Genomic DNA, 20,237 nt, shown 5'->3' with positions numbered 1-20,237 from the left:
GATCAAAATAAATGAAAATGGCTTACACCACCAAATTTTCGGTAAATATTACACAATTAATTACATTTGAGCATTCTATTCCCCATGGATATGAAGTGGCTTGTTTACAGGAGTGAAATTGAAATAGAAATGGATAAAATATCAATGTGTAGCTGTGAAACGTAGGTATGAAAAGATGGATTGATGTGAAATCTGATGTGAGCAAAGGTTTTAACAAAAGTATTTTCACATTTTTGTCACAGTTTTAGAAACATGCAAACTATCTGAATTTCCACCATTGTGTTATCAATCTATTAAAAATTCACCCACTCGGTGTTAAAAATGTTGCTTTCTCATATTTGATTAACATAAAAGGAAGAGAAATAGTTCAGACTGGTATGAATAATGCACCATAATGTTTTATTTTATTTCCATAGGGACTATGTTTTATTTTATGCATTAGATAAATGCTCATGTATCTGATTTAAATGAGCGGTATTGAAAACATTGCATTGTATTCTTCTCCCTCGTTACAAAGCAGAACAGTTCCAGCCTCAAACAGCTGAGATTTTAAAGAAAGATTAATTTAAGCAATCTTTGTGTGTTTTGGAATAACCATCTTAAGTTTTGTGTTTTTTCCTGACTCTTTGCCAACGTATTGAGTTAAAAATGTGTCACAAAATTTGACCGTCAAATACGGGACGTTCTGTATTTTAATTAGCTAGTAGCCTAAATCTGAAAATTAATAGCTGGTTAATGGTAGCATATAAGCTAATTAAATCTTTTTCAATTAAATCAATTTGATGAAAAATATTCAAACTTATTTCCAGAGACCATTAAACCTCAGAGTCTTTCACTTTTAGTTTAGACTTTATCAGATTACTTCCAAAATGTTTCAGATAATTTGTCCCACCTGTTGCTAATCTTTCCTGTTTTCTTTTATATCTGTGTATCTGTGTATATCTTGTATTGCTCTCTGTCGTAGCAACAACAGAATCAGATGCGTCTTTAATTGTGCTCAGCGCCGCAATGAGCTCAGTGAACAGAAGAAAATAGGGTCAGAACCTTGACTCACTAATGATGCAGTGAAAGGAACGGCTTTGATGTTATTATTTGTGCCTCCGGGCTTGTTTATGGAGAGAGTGTTTACTGTAGGTTTACCTCCAGCCTGGTCATTATTAATTTGGGACAGAGAGGATGGAATATCTCTTATTGTCAGAATCATTTCCAGATTCGTTTGTTATGCTGGCACATCCGCTCCCAGCGTTTTGCTTGGTTTGGTAACGAGGGAGACGGATAATTGAAAAATGGACTTTATAAATGTAAACCGTGGCAAATTAACGCCTGAAAATGATTTATTTAAAATGTGGACTTGTTTTTGTTGTGGTTTGGGAACAAAAGATATATTAAAATTTGAATAATCAAATCAAAATAATAAGTAGAAATGTCAGGTTAATTTTGGGCTTTCAGTGAGTCTTCCGTGCCATAGCAAGACATGCAACAATTTTAGTGTCTAAAACATTTTTAATGGGCGAAAACTTGAACTAGAAGTTAAAATAAAAAGACAGACCATTGTATAAACTAGAAAAATGTCACTTAAGTTACAAAACAGAAAATTTAGTCAACAACCTTTTAGTATCATTCTAGTTAGAATATTTGACCTCTCATCTCCCCTTGGTATATTTGGTTGCTTAAATTTAAATTGATACAATCTTTGTCTTTTTTTATGTTCAAATTGTTATAATGGGTATTTGTGTGTACAATTTTAGGAAAGAGGCATATTTAACAATTTGTCACATAAAATGGGCATAAAGTTAAGTGTTGTTAATGCTTCCTGTATGCGGATGTATATATTTAGAACTTGTAGGACGGACTAATATTTCTTAGACCTTTATTTTCATAATATGATTAAATCTCAACAATAGACCTTCTGCTAAGATTTATTTATTTAAAACTTTTTCTCCTTATTGCATTTCTGTTAAATTCAGAATAGAGTATAACATTCTTCTTCTTGCATATGCAGCTCTTAATGACTAAGCTCCAAGGCAGGTTCTTCAATCACAAGGCTCGACTTTTGTGAATCCAGCTTCCAGTTTCAATCAGAGGCAGACATTAAACTTTTTACGTTTGGCTTATACTTTAGTTTTTGATCAATCTTGCTTGAGTGATCAGTGCCTTAGTTATATACTGCAATAGGCATAAAAGCTGGAGTATACCGTGATGGCTGCCTTTTCACATTTAGGGTTTATGTCAATGTATGGCTCCATGTAGATCGATTACCAGATACAGTTACCAGTAATATCTGTGGTTTTCAGATTTTATGTCCTCCCAACCTGTGGCGGCTTTGAGGCAGATGGAGGCTCTTGCAGAGCCTGGTTCTGGTGGAGATTTCATCCTGTTAAACTGCTTTCCGCTGTTTCGTTCACTTTCTCAGGACGTGGGATCAAAGTGAAAAATTAATGCTCCCTGGTGTTTTTACCTCTTTAGATAACTTCTCACAACTTGGCTTTTTATCGTATCCTAAAATTAATTTCATGGCTTTGCATTGTATCTAGATCATATTGAACGTAGACTAAATGTACTGCTGTCATTTAAACTGAATTTGAATTATACTTGTGTATTTCAAAATAAAGTGCCATTGCACACAAATAAACTAAATTGAGCTGACTTGTGAAAAATGTGTGTGCAATGTATGACTTTCATATACCAAATAATTGACCCATTGTTCTGTTTTGTGTGTGTGTGTTTGTTTTTATCATCATTTTGAATTGCTTTCTGTATTAATTGTGAACATTTTTCCATTTTATTGCATCTTGTTTCAGTTCTCAGTGGCCAGGAATCTCGAGGGGTTTTGAGGAAAATCAGCGACATGCTGGAGATGATTATGAAAAGGATGGATGCGTTGTCAAAGTTGGGGAACGCCACTGACACCCACAGGCTGGATGAACTCAGCTTGGCCTTGGACAGGTGAAGTACAACACAGACACACACGCTGCCGTTGGCAATAGTGAAATAGGGGGCATTTACTTTACAACTTACAGTGAAACTGAAGATATCCAAACGTCTTTTAAACGTGAAAACAAATATGTTTAAAGTCGAATCAAAAGGCAAACTTAGTTGGCCTGTTAGTAATAGTAAGACACTTTATCAGAGGTGGATGCTGTGAATAGATGCAGAACTAACGCCCTTCCTTGTTTACAAAATATTGCATAATTTCCAATCATATATTTGCACCTTAATGTCTTCATAAAATATTGACAGTCTGGAAAAGCACAAGCACCATCTGACTCTTTGCTGAAGCAACTTTGATCCGGTTGGTTATAAATAACCAATATTAAAGCAACATCCTCAGCATCATCAATACTAAGAACTGTAAAACAGAGTCACTTCATTTGCTGTCTGGTAAAAGAGTTTCCACAATGCCAAAAGCAATAAACACAATTAATTAATAAATGTTTGAAGCAATGGATCAGGAGGATTTTAAACTTCTACATCCGTTTACCTTCCTGTAACTCCTAGCTAATGCAGTCATGCAAACACTAGTATGTACAGAGATGAAAGCATCATGTGTAGCTGCAGTTTTCACAGTTATTTTTTTACTTCCTCACATCCCTAAGAGGTTACAACTGACATTTATTTTCACTTTGCAGTTTTTTCTTGTTTCTTCTTATGTTGCTTTTTTCCCCCCCTCCACTTCAGTGATTAATTTCTCCTCTGAAGACTTTCACCTTGTTCTTCACAGGCATGAAATGAACCATCATGACCCTCCTGACACATTAACACAACAAATAATGTACAAAGAGATATTATAGTAACTGATATGGCAGTTTCAGGTGTGGTAACTGCTGCTGAGTGTGGACTGAAAAATGGCATTACCTCACCTGACCTCAACCTCTGCTTTTTTTTTTTTTTTTTAAAGTACTTCTCTCTCCACAATGATTTTTACACCCACTGTATAATTTTCTTTGCAGTTTGCCCTGCAGATATCCTCTCAGCCACATACATCTTACAGTTTAATTGGCCTCTCAGGGACTAAACTGGAAATGTTACAGTGACAAAGGCCAAATACCTTTGGTGGGGAAAATAAATCATCGTTTATGGCACAGAGTCAGTTTAATCCGTTAGATTAGAGATGAGAAAACTTTGCTCACTTTTTAAAAAAACTAATTAAGATTCTCCTCTGCTCTCCAAAAGCTACCCTGTTGGACAGACGTGATCTCCAATGGATGACTGCCTGGCTGTTCAGTTCCACAGTTATATAGCTGGTCATTAACCTGTGCTGACCTGTTGCAATATCAAGTTAGTTGATTATAAAAAAAGAAGTTTTGCTTCGGCTTGATGTCCAGACGGTGTATGAATAACACTTGTGCTTTGGGATTGTGCAGTTATGCATTAAATAGCAGCTGGATTCCTATTCATTATTATACATAAACGTAAATGTGCATTTTTTTCCCCAAAATGTGAGCAAACAGCAAAAATGAGTGATAAGTAAAACTTGACTAGTCAGTTTTCTGTTGAGTATTTTTGACTGTAAGAAATATATTTGTTCGTTTCTACAGCAAACGACCAACAGAGTGGAAAAGAAGCAAGTTAATTTCAAGTCTTTTCATTTACTTATTTATTTTGCTTGGCTTAGGCCCTTAAGAGTAAGTGGAAAAAACAAAATTTGTCGTGTTAATTGTCATGATTCAGCAGCAGCAGAACACAAATAAAACTGTTTATTTCCACACCTGATTTATTGTTAAATTATTCCATTAGTTTGAGTTTACACATAGCTGACCAGCTGAATTTCTGCTCCTCCCAGCTTAGCTTTTATAAAAGAGCTGTGGCTGCTGCCTCATACTCGCTCCATCCTCTCTGACTTTACTGTTGCTCCAAAGCAGTGAGTTTTCTAAGATAATCTAGATCTGTATCTTGACTTCCAATGGTTTACCAACATTTCCAAAATGCAACATGTTTCCATAAAAAAAAGGCTGTTGGCATAAAAACATAGAAAGGATTTACATTTAGTTTCCCTTAACCCTTGTTTCCTGTTATCTGCTAAAAATCTATCTTGCTCCTACCCATTGACTTACAGGCGGAATGAAATCCTCATATTTCTATTTTTAATTAGCTAAAACAAAAATAAAATAAAATACCAATTTGGCGTTCATTATTGATAAAAAAAAAAAAAGTCAGCCCTTAACAACGTTTAGTTTTTTCTGCATTGTGCCTTTAAAGATGTTACAGATTATGATCTGAGGTTGGAGTATAAGGCAGCAGCATGAGTCACATTTCAAACCCAAACCTGTTCTGTTTGTGCTCTCGGCTTAATTAATCACTTCCTGATTAATATGCCAGCAGATTTCAGGCTGCAGTGGTCAGGTCAAATTAATTAATATTTGCTTGCAACATATTGTCTTCAGACGCATTCCCTCCAAAGAAACTAATTAAAAATTCCGATTTACCCGACTATCTAAATTAACAAGTGATCCACATTTCAAGCGTCAAGTTCTTCATAGTCGACATTTCCTCATTTATTTTGCCCCTTCAGAACCGAAACACCCGGACACGGATGGACCCCGTAGGCTTTACTTCAAGAGCGGACTGTAAAGAAAGTGTGTGTAATTTTTAATTCCGCGTGTGCTTTTGTGTGTCCATGTGTGACCGCATCGATCAGGATTCAGCCGATGGGGCTGGTGGAGCGGATCCAGGCCATAGCCCAGAACATGTCCGACATGGCGCTGCGGGTGGAGCAGATCCTGCAGCGCAGCGTGGCCAACAGCCGAGGTACAGTTTTAAAACACGCATGGGTGCACATACAGAGGACACAGAGAGAATATCAAACACAGCTACGACCCGTCTGATAAACACACCTGTCAGTCGGCAGCACAACCACTCTGAATCTGGGCCTGCGCTTTAAGGCTAAGCGATCTCACTTGAGCGCTTGAATACTCGGGGTATGTGCCGGTTGATTATACCATCTACGATGGTCATTATTTACTGAACATCTTCTATTCACGCAGCAATGTTGCTGCCATATCGCACAGTAAACTGCCTTCTGCAGCACCTTCAGATCCCAAAGATGAACAGCCATCTTGTTAATCAGGTCTGGGTTATGTCACTTTCATTAATAGCTCTCGTTCCCCGCTACTTTATAGTGCATAAAATAGAAATCAGACAGCGTGATTGAATTCATGATTTAATTCCCCCCTTTGTATCCTCACCCTGCACAATTTAACACACAGAGTTATTAAGAAGTGTCAGATAATTTCTCTCTGTGTGTCTGATGCCATTAAAACAAAACAGAGGGTGAACCTGGCTGTGTTTTTTTGACAAAGAAACGAAGTGCCAGTTTTTGTGACGAGAAATCTGTCATTATCGTGCTAGTCAGATGGACTGACTGGCAAGTATTTGTCTGTGATTGCGCCGTTTTAAGGCTTCGGAAGAAGCCGAAGGAAGAGCCGCAGCCGCTTCTTAATTAGATGTACTCGTGCTGAGCTTCAAGAAAAGAAAAATCGGGGAGAGGAGCCGAGGGGTTAAGGCAGGGAGAGGGAGGAAGGATAGATTTAGTCATCAACAGAAGTAGGGAAAGAAGATGTGAAGAGAGGAATAAGGAGGCAGGAAAGAAGAGAGGAGTTTATTTTATTTTATTTTGTTGATTCACTCTAATGTGAACTATGTATAGAAAATAACAATGTGTATTTGGACATACTTGGTCAATCTGGAAAGGAGCTGCTTATCTGAAATAATTCTCCAAATTATCTCAGCTTTCCCTCATGGCTGATGATGCATTTATTGATACCAAAAGCAGGAAGTTGCCACCTGAATTTACCTTAAATTATTTCTGTGATTAAGCTGCAAGCTTCTTTTTTTTTTACCTCTAAAGGTAAATGATTCTTGGAAATAATCTTATTCCAGATGAGGAGTTTTAAAAGAGTGTGTAATACTCTGGATCTTTCAATATTAATGCAAAATTCTCACAAACGTACTGTATGTCTTTTTGAGGATTTATTTTTCTTTTGTATAAAATTGTATTCTATTTTGAAAAGTGTGCTGTGATCACGTACAGTGGATTGCAAAAGTATTCACCCCTCTTGGCATTTTTTTATCTTGTCATATCACAATCTGGAAATAAAATGATTTTTAAAGGGTTTGTATCATTTAATTTACAGAACGTGCTCACAACTTTGCTTAAACTGCTTAATTTTCTGTTTAAGCAAACAACAAATGTAACAAAATGACACAAAGTTCAAACTCCTCAAAGCAAAACTGCTCCAACTCCTCAAAGTTTGAAGTGGTTTCCGCTGGTGAACAGTAATCTACCAGTTTGACCACAGGTTCTGAATTGGATTTAGGTCTGAGCTTTGACTAGGCCAGTCCAATGTATTTACATGTTTTCCCTTAAACCACCTGGGTGTTGCTACAGCAGTAAGTTCTGGGTCGTTGTCCTGTTAGAAAGTGACCCTCACAGTCTCAGATGACTGACAGACTTTAACAGGTTTTGCTCAAAAATATCTGTGAATTTGGCACAATCCATCCTCCCCTCAATTCAAACCAGTGTCCCAGTCCCTGCTGGTGTTTTTAGGGTGATGAGGGGTGTTGATTTTGTGCCAGACAGAGTAGTTTTCTTATTGGCTGAAGGGTTTGATTTTGGTCTCATTTGACCAAAAGCACCTTCAGGGTTACCTTTGGTCTCTGTGCTGTCTCTCTGATTAATGCCCTCCTCGCCCGATGTGAATGTTTTGGTGGGTCTGTTTTGTTGTGTTACGATGTTCTTTCCATTTGATGATAATGGATTTAGTGGCGCTCTGGCGGATCATCAGGGATACCGACACCCCACACCAAAAACTTGCAGCTTTAGTTGCAAAGGAAAGTGATTCAATAAATGATTGGCTCTTGAGGCTGAATACAAATGCATGCCCCACTTTTAACATGTATATTTGTAGAACCTGTTTTCAAAACACGGCACAAATAAGCAACAATTCAGTTCAAAGTTCTTGCAACGCTTTAATTCCCACAAATACACATTAAATGTTGGTCTACCCCTTGAAGTCCAAGTAGCTTACATTGACTTTTGTGAATAAAATGTGAAAAATTAAAAGTTTCATTAGATTTTAATGCTTTTGCAAGCCACTGTAAACTAATATAACTCTATATAATGTCAGTCAACTTATGTGTGCTGTGAATCTTGATACAGACTTCCAGACAAAGCTCTGTAGGGACCCTTGACCTATATTCCTCTATATCACTGTTCAGGTTCTTGCTAGGAGTCTAAAAGCTGAACACGATTTATCCCATCTCAATCAATCTTTGTTTCTGCAGCTTTATTGTTTAAATGAATTCCACAGCTAAGCTGAAGAAGCTGCACACTAGTCTGTACTCTCACCAATATTTCACAAAGGCACTTGCTCCACTACAGTTCATTCCTCAATTCACTTTTTATATCTTATCACTTTATGTACAGAAACTCCATCTTGTTTTATTTAGATTTTTTTTAAAGTGTGAACACAAAAGTCTTTTATTGGCTTGATGTGCATTATGTGCAATTACAGCATTAACTAGCTTGAATAAAAAATATATCATTTAAAGAAGATCAACCAGACAGGAATTAATTTGAACTGAAAGCATAGTAGCCGGCAGGGAATTGACTAAAAGACTCTTAGGACACTTAAAGAAAAATATTGTGATGACAAAAAAAAAAAAAACTTTAAAATTTGGGGCAACAATCCCAAACTAATGAGTGACTATTGCCTCAAAAACAGGTTTCTAGCATTTTGATGTTGTAATAGCAAACTTAAACTGTGTTTTACTGCTGCAGTAACCTACAGGCTTGTTGGCTTGGTGAGAAATATGAATATATAAAAAACAGTCTAAGTTGAGAAAGAAAAAGAAATCAAGAAAAATGACAAAAGTGTACGTAGAACCTAAAAAATATCTTCACATCAGAAGATAAAATATGAAAAAAACAGGTTTGAGTACAGATTTGCTGTTGTGTTGTAAGGTAATATTCTCTGTATTTATGAGAAAACAAATCAAAGTGTAAATTCATTTTACTATGATGCTGAAACATAAAATCTGGAAACTTTTATTGCTCTGTATTTGCCGTCATTGTAAAACACTAAACAAGAGAGACAAACCTCCACCTTGGTTAATTAGTGTATTTGGAGTCAAGCAGAAACTCATAGAGTGAGTCCTTATTGCTGCCAGGAAAGTGACAGCAGAAAATTCCTCCAAATAAGACGACTTTTTTTATCGTTACATTTGCACATCAACGCAGTTGTCAAAACAGCATTTCCATTTCTTGGTCACCATCCTGTCTTGACACGACCTGAAATGCCACTCATCATAAAACCTGTGGCGAAGAAGCGTCGTCTAAATCTTAGTTTTTGCATGAACATTTGAAAATGTCAGTTTCAAATAAATCAGTTCCAGTGGAAAAGATTCTGATAGACTTCACCAACAACTAGGTTAAGGTTGACAATATTGATGAGCATAACAAAGACTTTATCTTAGTGACTTGGGTGACCCTGATTCAACCCTTTAGATTTCATGCTGCAAATTCATACAAACTGTACATACATAGTTTATTGAGGCAAAATTCAGCCTTTTTTTTCTGGCCGACATTAAAGCCGCTGTCTCACAGCAGAGATGATCAATCTTCCTTGAGTTTCATGCTTGTTGAGTTTTCATACTTGAGGTTTTACAATTAAAAGAAGTTCTCACTATGCATGCTGAGGAAAAGAGCTTCAATACAATAACACTGAATGAAGCTGTGGAGATTACACTGATCTGCATTGAAAGGACAGTAAATTGAATCACAACAGACTTTTATTTTATTAGTCTTGGATTGAGTGGAGTTAACTTTAGTGAAAAAATGCCCTGAAGTTAATACAGTGGGGATTTGAAACATTGCAATTTTATTGAATTTCAATAATTTGAATTAATTTGTGGTGATGTGGTGATTTGATGTAAAAAAAAAAAAAAAGTACATCGAGTGAAATCAGCACACTCGATGTGTCAAAAAACATCTATGTGAAAATATAAGAAAGAACCTGAAGCAATTTCAAGCTCCTTGTCCTCAGTTGTGATGAAATTGGAAAGACACATGGGCAAATACCTTGTGGTTAGAAGTTTTTATGGTCAGTGGGGATACAAATTGAGCTATTTGGCCAGAATCACAAAGTATCTTTGGCGGACTCAACAGGACATTTATCTCAGCCCCACATCAGAATTGATAATGGTGTTGATAAAGCAGGCAAACCAAAAGGTTTTGAAATGCCCATGGAGTTAACCCTATTAAAAACGAATGAACTACACAATAAAGTTGGGTTTCCCTAATTCTAATTTTTAAATATCATTAAATCAGTGAAGCATGGAAAATCCTGAAATCTGCATGTTTATGTTCCTATCTTTACAGGTAAAGATGGAGTCTTTGGATCCTGTGAAACTCCCAAGGATCCCCATTATCCAGACTGCACCAGCAAGATGGATGTAAGCCTTCATATTTTGCTCACCTGCAACATTTCCCACAGCAAGCACTGGACCCATACCGACTCACCTTGCTGCAACATAAATTCTTAAAAATGGCCGAATGCTTAACGATACTGCAGAACTGACATGTTTGACAAGTCTTTTTGACACCAAGAAAAGGAAAGAAAATAAAGCTTCATAGACAGACATATTGTTAACTTATCATTCAACGTCCTCGACGTTTATTAGCAGCTGATAAAGACACATAAAAAGACATAAATTACATCTTTTATAGTAGTAACAGTCACACTGGAAAACATTAGTATTTTTCAGCCTTGTTTGTAAGAGTTCTACTTTTTTTTTTTATTTAAGTTTTATTTGTAGCTCTGGCTTTGAATTTGGCCAGGTTTAGATTAACAGCTACTTTATTGTAGTAATTTTCTGCCTTACTGAAAGGGCTGTTGTCTTGCCTCTTCCCCATTTTGAAGAGTGTCCAAGAGACTGCTGTGTATTTCTGCACTACACGTATTTCAGATGATGAAATAGAAACACTGCAGAAGAGGAACACTATGTCAGGGGCAAACATACTCAGCTATAGGATACCTTAGTAAATATTTCTTTTAGACATATCTGTGTATTTGAAATCTTACCCTGTTTGCTTAGGATAAGATGTTGAATTATTATAAAAGTTAACATTTATTGCATTGCAATAAATCAAGAGTTTTATTGAAAAGTTTAATTATTTCAGTAGTTCAACTGCAGATATGGAAACATGGAATATAAAGATAGTTCAGATATCTGTCTGTTAATTAAAATGGTTATGACTTCCATCTAATAAAAAACCCAAATGCATTTTTTTTTTAGAATATTTTATATTAGACCTGTAAAAAAATTGCACACAGAAATGTAGGCCTGCTGGAAGGTACCTCTGTGTACTGGAGAGTGTATGCAATCAATACTTGCTTGGCACTTATTTTGCATAAATTACTGCATCAGTGCAGTGTGGGATGGAGACCTTCAGCCTCTGGCACTGCTGAGTTGTTGAGTTGGCCTACGATGCTTTAGCAGCAAACCTTTGATCATCTGTGTTGTTGTCTCTGATGTCTTGCAGCTGCTTCTTGACAATCACGCATAGATTCTCTATGAAGTTTAGCTCTGGCTAAGTTTTTCCTGGGCAGTTAAGTTCAGTGGTGGTCATGCCAGGTAGAGTGTTGTACTTTTTTGGACTTGATGAAGCACAGTTAGTCAACACCAGTGGATAATACGACTATCAAAGTCACCACTGACTGAGGAAAACTTCGATTCTGTGCCTCTCCACACTTCTCTACATTACAGGAACTTGATTTCCAAATGTGCGGGCTGCACAGTGGCGCAGTTGGTAGCACTGTTGCTTTGCAGCAAGAAGGTCCTGGGTTCGATTCCTGGCCCAGGGTCTTTCTGCACGAAGTTTGCATGTTCTCCCTGTGCATGCGTGGGTTCTCTCTGGGTTTTCTGGCTTCCTCCCACAGTCCAAAAACATGACTGTCAAGTTAATTGGTCGCTCTCTAAATTCTCTCTAGGTGTGTGTGTGAATGGTTGTTTGGCCCGTCTGTCTCTGTGTTGCCCTGCGACAAACTGGCGATCTGTCCAGGGTGAACCCTGCCTCTTGCCCGGAACGTTAGTTGGAGATAGGCACCAGCACCCCTCCCAATCCCACTGGGGACAAGTTGGGAGGGGTGTTAGAAAATGGATGGATAGATGGATTTCCAAATGAAAATCAAAATTTCCTTTAGTCTTCGGACCAGTTTTAAGGGGCTATTTCACAGTTCTCTGAAGACAGTTTTTTCTCTGAAGACAGTTTTTTGTACACCTCAGTTTTACTTCCACTCAACTTTCTGCTAAAGTGCTTGGATACTGCTGTATCCATACTATGAAGTCAGTAGACTTTAAGTGTTTAGGCCATATCATAACACACCAGCTTAATTGTTTTTGGTAATTAACAGAAATAAATGCTTGGATTATGTCACTTTTTTAACTGAATAACAGGAACAAATGGACTTTTCCGATGATTTTTTACATTTACTGTGACGCATATTTAGCACATATTTAGTTTACATCCAAATAAATATCGTCTCTTTCCAGTGGATGCGTGCTCGTTGGACCTCGGATCCCTGCTACGCGTTTTACGGCGTCGACGGCTCCGACTGCTCCTTCCTGATCTACTTAAGCGAGGTGGAGTGGTTCTGTCCCCCGCTGCCCTGGAGGAACCAAACTGCTACACCTACTCTGAAGCCTCTTCCCAAAAGACGGGTACAAAAAACCCAAATAAACATCTAGGTCATTAGTTTTATTTCTGCAATAAGACAGCTGGCTGAACGGGAGAAACAAACAAACCAACAGTGTCATTAAAGTGGAAGCATTCGCCTGCTAATGCAAACACATTTGTTCAGTCTCTGGAAAGTACATATTAACAGTTGCTACCTCTTTACATGAAATCTGGCTTCACAGCTGAGCTAAAGCACGTTAGCAGTTTGTTTCCGAGCAAATTAGAAGGAGATCCATGGAAAAGGAATTGAATTATAAAAGAAAAAACAATCTGTTGGTGGATAGGAAACTGCAGGCAGATGTCTCTACCGAGGTAACACATGTTACTTTGTATTCACCGAATGTGAATTGTATTTTTGAAATCTTTTCAAAATGTGTGAAAACTTAAAAAAGATTCACAATATGCCACAGGATGATTTGTTTAATCTGACACTAGACAGTGCATGAACACAATTGTTTTTCCTCACAGATACCTGGCTGTCACCTCCAGTTTTCACCATCAACTGATTTTCTGACTCATTTAATTACTGTATTTTCTGCATCAACAACACGATGCACTGACCTGACACTGTCACTCCGCCAGGGCCTCCCCAGCTCTCTCCTCCATCTCCTCCTCCTTGTTTTTCCCCTCACAGTTACGTGCAGCTGCCATGATGGGAACTGATGTTAATTCCCCTTGAAGCTCCGCTTTCTGCTCTAATTGCTGGCCTGATTCCTCAGGGATAAACCCCAAAGGCTTTCCTTAAGGTGTTCCACATCTTACTGAGCTGTACACAGGGCGCTCTTGGGAGTGATGGAAAAACATCTGTGACGGCAGCGTACAATCCCTTTGCAAGAATTTACACTTTCTAATGGAGAATGCGTTTTTGGCACCTATTAGAGGAAATGTTTTTTCCTGTGCTGTGATGCAGGACTGACACAAAGGGGGAAATGTGGACAGGCTATTTATGAGGTAAAACCTGGGATTCCTCAGGCTTCCAGCTGGAAAAGCCTTGCCCCAGGGTACAAACACGTAACACAATTTGACATGCTGTCTGCACTGCTGGAGTTTTAACCACCTCCAATAAAAGAAAATATCTCTCTCAAAGAGAACAGACTCATCCTGTCACTTTTCTTCTACCTTTCCGCGTCCGTTCTGTTCTGCTTTGGGCCTATAGTTTTAAGGCTTTACACAGATGGACGTCTTTAATTTTACACACCAACTTTTTATAGGAGTGTCTCTGCGTTCACATTGTTCCTCTCGCTCCTTCATCCACAGGCTGTTTTCCAGTCCGACATTGGCAGTCTGCTGGAGCAGGTGGGAACCGGAAAAGAGTCCCTGAGCTTCATGAGGAGACGCATACGCAGGCTGTCGGCGCAGTGGGCCTCCGCTGCCCGGCGGCTGGATGAGAAACTCCGCAGCCTCTGGAGAGAGCAGAAAAGGGTAAACGGGGGGCTTTCTCACACACACACACACACACACACACACCCACACACACACACACACACACACACACACACACACACACACGCCAACAGAGGTTTATTTATTTATTTATTTATTTTTTTGCAGACACTATCGGATCAAAGTGTGAAATTCTTTTCAAGGTGGCTCAGGTGGAAGACTTTGTGAATTCATATGAGGGGTTTTCCTAGGAGCCAATTTGATAATGGTTGCATGCACATCTGCTGTGGTCTCGCTCCTGTTAGGAAAATCTGGGCTTATTTTTTTGCTCCATTTATATGAGAAAGATAAGGATGACCTTTGGAGATGCGCAGAGATTTCCAGATGACCTTTCTCTGAGGAGAAACCACTAAACCAACTGCTGTGCAGACAAATAACTAAAGAATTGTTTGCTGTGGCGCATGCTGTGCCCTGCATTAATACGGTTTTATTATTATTTGTTTATACTGCTACATTACATACCGAAACATTAATGTCTTTTATTTAAATTTTATGTAATAGATGAACACAAAATAGTGCACTACTGTCAAATAGAGGGACAATACAAGACAATAAGTCTTTATTTTTACATAAATATTTGAAAAGTGTGGCTTGCATTCATATTTAACCCCACTGACTCGTCTAACTAAAACCTGTTTGAACCAGTTTTTTTCGTTCTTTCTTGGACATGTTCATTGATGTCTGATATGTTTTTGTAAACACTTCTATGTTTAGTAGAAAGCTAACACTGGACATCATGATGAAAACAGATCATCCCCATGGTGATGGCAGCATGCTGAGGTGATGTTCTTTGTTCAGTTAATAATGGGAAGATTGCATGGATAAAAGCAGGGAGGTCAAGGAAAACAACCTGCTGGAGGGTGCAAAAGATTTCACACTGAGGTGTAGGTTTTTACCTTCCTGTACGATGACGACTTTCAACATACAGTCAGAGCTACACTGGGATAGTCTAAATTAAAGTATTTTTCTATGATAGTGGCACAGTAAAAGTCCTGGATTAGATTTTGAGGTTGAATGCAAATACATGCCGCAAACTTTTAAGACTTTTATTTATTAAAAGAAAAAGAAAAAATAGCAATAAACACATGCTCTTTCTTGTCCACTTCACAATTATTCATTACTTTATATTAGCCTGGTTTTATTCACACTGATCCCTCACACAACTACCATTGTTATATTTTTGTGTGTAGAGTGATAGTGGTGCTGCTCCCCTACCAAATGCTTTCGATCTTCTGCCTCTGAAAGTAAACGGCACTTCATAAATATCTTTCAAAGAAACAAAAATATTTTCATTTTTTTATTTTCATATATGAATTGACAAGAAATGATTTGTTCTCGCTTTGTTGCCAGATTTCTCACTTTCTTTTCTTTAGTTTTCTTATAACTCTTGAAATCTGTTTGGTGATTCAACAGAGGAGAACAAAAGTTTCTCTCATTACACGTTTTTGGATGAGACATGTACGAGACAGTCCTTTAATGCCCTTTAGCCCTGCTCCTGAGTTCCCCGAACAGTATGACATTTTCTTGGACTAATATTTTCCTCTCTTATCTATGGCCGCCTGGAGTGAATCACACAATGCTGAGTTAAAGGCGTAAAAAGATAATGACAGACAGGAGCCTCTTGCAGACTTTCATCGACTTCAGCACGCTTTCACCGCTGACATTTACAGGGAAATTTCCACCGAGTTTCTGAGAAAGCCTCGCCTGGAGGCATGCTTGTCTGAAAAAAAGGGGCCGTGACATCGTACATTTTCCTCGTGTTTGTGTTTAAACTTTAGCCTGATTGAAATTGTCTTAAGCAATCAACCCTGTGTAAAAATTTACCCCCAGAGCTACACTGTTAAAGCGCCTGATTAGACAATCTAATGGCAAGGTTTTGAGATATTTACAAGGCATATTTCAGAAATATTTCTAAGATATTTTTGTTTTTCTAAAAATAGGCGTGATATTCTGATGTTCAAGTTGATGAGTAACTCAACACATGAACTCTTCCAGACTGTACGCGCCGACGATCCAGCCAAATTTGCAGTGCTGTAATTCCGCTGCACTTTGTGCTACCTGAAAATTTCCAACGGTTTCTAAGAGGGGAGACGTTATGCTTTTCTGCCAATATTGGGTTATTACGGTAATTTCACCCCGGCCCTAACAGGGAGTGAAATTAATCTGAGGGGCATTAGTTTAATAGACGTAAATGGCGAAAATAACTTGCTAGATGTTGTTCCAGTTGTTATGGATAAATGGCCAAATATATTTATTCACAGGACATTTAAAGAACAACGTACAACAAAAATAAGCAAAAATATCCAGGAGAACATTTGAAACTTAGGTCCTAAAGGGTTAAAGTGCTGTGGTTGCGTTTTTATTGTTCTCGTAGCATTTTGCCAGTCTGGGTTTGGGTGTGTTGCTGTGAAAAGTGTCATATTCCCCCTATGAGAGAGTCAGCTTTGTTTGCTGTAATGGTATGTTAGACAGAAGTGGTAACCGTCAATCGGCAGAACCTTGCAGACTTTGCCTCCATTGCTCCGACACTGAGCTTTGCAACAGGAACAGAAATTAATAGATTTGTGTGGTGGAGAGATGTTTTACAGAACATTTCAGCCCTGTCTGTCCGTCTGTTTATCATCTTTATGCTCCGGTTTGCTCCTGTTAGGATCTGGACAGCAAGTACTTCACCAAGCAGCCCGTATTTACTGCTTACTCTCTCTGCTGAGTCATATGACTTGACTTGATTATAAGTGATCATATTCCTGCTGTGAGAGGCTGATGTCTGGAAGAACAAATCACTTTCCTTGGTCTACGCTGACAAAATGTTCATTATTTGTTCTATGATGTTTTCCAAAAGCAGAAGTACTAAAGGAAGACATTTTTCCTTGGTTTCTCATTGATGCCAGGTTCACTTTATAATGAGCGAAACGACTCGCATAACTAAGACGGACATCCATCTTTGAGTCTTATTGGACTCCCTGGAAACTCCTTTATCTCCAGTCAAGCACTTGGAAATGCTTTGACTTTAAGTTTTATAGCATACAATCAAAACAAATGTTAACCTTGAAAATGTGCTGCACTTAGATCTGCTTGCAGCTTTAGTGACTTGTTTTTTCTGGTCAGCTGCAGCTCATTAAACATATCATAAACATGGCCGTAAACATCACAGCCATGTTTATACCAAGATCTACACTACATATATCTACACTGATACCATCTACACTGTGAACTACACCAGTCCAACATGGACACACACTTTATCTGTCATTATTAGCTTCCTCTTACCATAAATCACTTTGCTTTCTGTGTGCATTGATAGATGTTTAAAATAGCAGAACTTGAGAACATAATCTTTTAAATTCTGAATAAAAACTTTCACACTTTTTTGTATTGTATTGGTTAGACTGGATCTGAGGTAAGATGTCAATAGTTATTTATTGTTAAAATTATAACAGCAACACATAGATTAGTTTTTGCACCAACTTCCTTTTTAGCATGTTGAAATATTAAACTTACTTGACAGAACATGATTGGAAAGCAGATATTTATATAAGGTATGAAATCTGGTGATTGGTGCCGCAACTCGGGTGTTTCTTTAGAATTTCCACATAATGTTTTTTCCTCATGATACCATGCACAGAGTAAAAAACACCAGTCCAACATAAAGCAAAATACTCCAACAACATGATGCTTTCAACCCCATGTTTCACAGTTGGGATCAGGGTTTCCCCCAGTGTATTTACTTGTGCCCCCACCAGGCTTAGCATTGCTTATTTATTTAAGTTTCTTTTTAAATGTTTGCATTTTTAAGACTATATAGTTGTTGTTGCGATGTTAATCTTCCAATCACACATAATTATCAAGTGATATTTTAAAATTTCCTGTCACAACGGGGCGTGGCCGGATGAATGACTTCCAAGCGCCGTAAAACAATGGGCTTTAAAAGTTTTCTGGGGGAAACCTTGGGTGTCTTTAATCAGGCAAGCTTCCTTTGTTGGATGTATGTCAAACAGTGAAAAAAAAAAAAATATTTCCTTCAACAGATAGTTTAACTTCAGTAATAAATGACTTCCTCCCTCCCAATGTATCCATATGATTTGGCAAAAAGACCCGTTTCCTTTCAAATCAGATTGCTGCTCTTAAAAATGGGGAGACACGATCAAGACATTCAGGTAAGACAGATTTGTGTTGACCTTCATGAGTCAACAAGTGACCTCACGAAGACCGCTACTTGCTTAGACTTTGCGCTTTTATGATCAGAACAGTAATTCAAAAGCGTTAAACAACTGGAACTGAGCCAAACAAGACGGCACAAGGAGCCAAGTCAATCTTACCACTACACACAACGAGGAGGATTTCCATAAAACCTTGCCAAGTTTATGTAACCTAAACTACTCACCCAACATTTTGCCCCTACCACTAACCTCTTCAGTAGTTATCACTCCTGGTGTAATTAATCTTCAACAATTCATACTTTATTGGCACAGAACTAGACTTTGAAGTTTTCTATAGCTGATCTTTGAAGATTATCCCTTTACATAAATCATTCGACAGAAATAATTATCAATATAAATCTTTTATTAACATAAAATTTTATGAATTCATTGGGATAATTTAAGAAAAATCTAAAGAGCTAAAGTTCATATTGCTTAGACAGTTTGTTAAATATGTCCAGGTGTGTTTGTGGGACTACATAAAAGTGTTTGAAGCCTAAAAAATGTAGAGGATGCTGTTCTTGCCGACGACTGGAGAAATAAAATTGGCAAATATCACTTTGGATGATGAAATACCGGTTCATAGAGCGGCCACATTTTATTTTTCCCTGTTTGTGTTTTGCACTGTTGTGGCAGTGACTAATGCTGAGAGATTTTCAAAATTTATTGAGCTTAATATCCAAACTGAAAGAGAACATTCCCTGCGACTGTTTACTAAAGTTTTTTCTGAGACAAATGTGTGGCCGGAGTAAAAAAAATGTGCTAACATCTGTTGAAAAGTGTAATTTCATTAAATATTTAACAGGCAGGAAATTGCATCCTTCCCCATCAGCAATTAAACTACTCATGTATCACTGTGTGAAGAAATTAGCACTCCACGGGTCAATTTTTATTTCAGATTGTGTTTTCTTGGAGTTGGAGTAGAAAAAAAATCATCCGTCTGCTTTTTTTCCACTACTCTTAGTAACAATTAAATTAAAACGTGACCAGTGAGTCGTGTTTGATTTCTTAATTCTGTTAGACCCTAATCTATTCCAGTGTCAGTAAATAAAGAAAATAAACTGTGAAACTGAGAGGATGAGGATGTTTTTTTTTTCTGTCCTGCAAAATGGAAATCAAGAAAACTCTTCAATTTGATTAACATATTTTCCAGGTATGGATAACTGAGAAGAAAATGTGGCATTAAATAATATTTGTATTATTAGAATTTGTCCATCCATGTACAGTATATATTCCTCTGTCAATCAAATGTAGTAATATTTTACCTCAGAAATTCACTAAAACGTTGTTTGGACCTGTAAAAATAAGGAAATGTGATCTGCACAAACTAAAATTTTAGTATCTTTTTTTTTTTTTCTTCAGATTTTAGTCCATGTGGGCTTTCTGACCGAGGAGTCTGGAGACGTTTTCAGTCCCAAGGTACTGAAGGGCGGTCCTCTGGGTGAGATGGTGCAATGGGCTGACATTCTCACCGCTCTCCACGTGCTTGGACATGATGTCAAGATCTCGGTTTCTCTCAAAGAGCTGCACGGGTAAGCTCAATCATTACCGTCATATTTATTGTGAAATTGCTCTGTTTTAAAAGGTAGAGTCATCGACGGTTTTCACTCTTTCTTAAGGGGCAAGCTGCAGATCTCTACCTTGCACACAGTTTGTTTTTTATTATTATTTGGGCTGCAGAGCTTGTTAAATTCTCCCTCTACAGAAAGCTGTTAAAGCCTAAAGGCTTCTCTCCTGCGCCTCCTTCCTGTTGCAGCCAACTGACCTCTGAGAGAAAACGCGCCTGCTCCTAGTCATTACAAATACAGTAATGCCGGTGGATATTCTCGCCTTCGCTGAAGTCAGATTAGCAGAATTGG

The 20,237-nt window shown here is 37.8% G+C and overlaps 1 protein-coding gene across 1 annotated transcript in view; it reads left to right on the top strand.

Moving 5' to 3' along the window:
- Positions 1–20,237, top strand: part of LOC102226673 (alpha-1,6-mannosylglycoprotein 6-beta-N-acetylglucosaminyltransferase B-like) — a 70,106-nt gene that overhangs the window by 15,490 nt on the left and 34,379 nt on the right. Inside the window, exons 3-8 of the mRNA XM_005807043.3 lie at positions 2,802–2,946; positions 5,639–5,748; positions 10,379–10,452; positions 12,553–12,720; positions 13,994–14,158; positions 19,741–19,910. Coding sequence (XP_005807100.2) covers positions 2,802–2,946; positions 5,639–5,748; positions 10,379–10,452; positions 12,553–12,720; positions 13,994–14,158; positions 19,741–19,910 — 832 coding nt within the window. The remainder of the gene's footprint in view (positions 1–2,801; positions 2,947–5,638; positions 5,749–10,378; positions 10,453–12,552; positions 12,721–13,993; positions 14,159–19,740; positions 19,911–20,237) is intronic.

This window comes from Xiphophorus maculatus, chromosome 16 (assembly GCF_002775205.1).
Source record: "Xiphophorus maculatus strain JP 163 A chromosome 16, X_maculatus-5.0-male, whole genome shotgun sequence".
In the NCBI taxonomy this organism is placed as follows: domain Eukaryota; kingdom Metazoa; phylum Chordata; class Actinopteri; order Cyprinodontiformes; family Poeciliidae; genus Xiphophorus; species Xiphophorus maculatus.
This window is presented reverse-complemented; position numbering and strand designations above follow the sequence as displayed.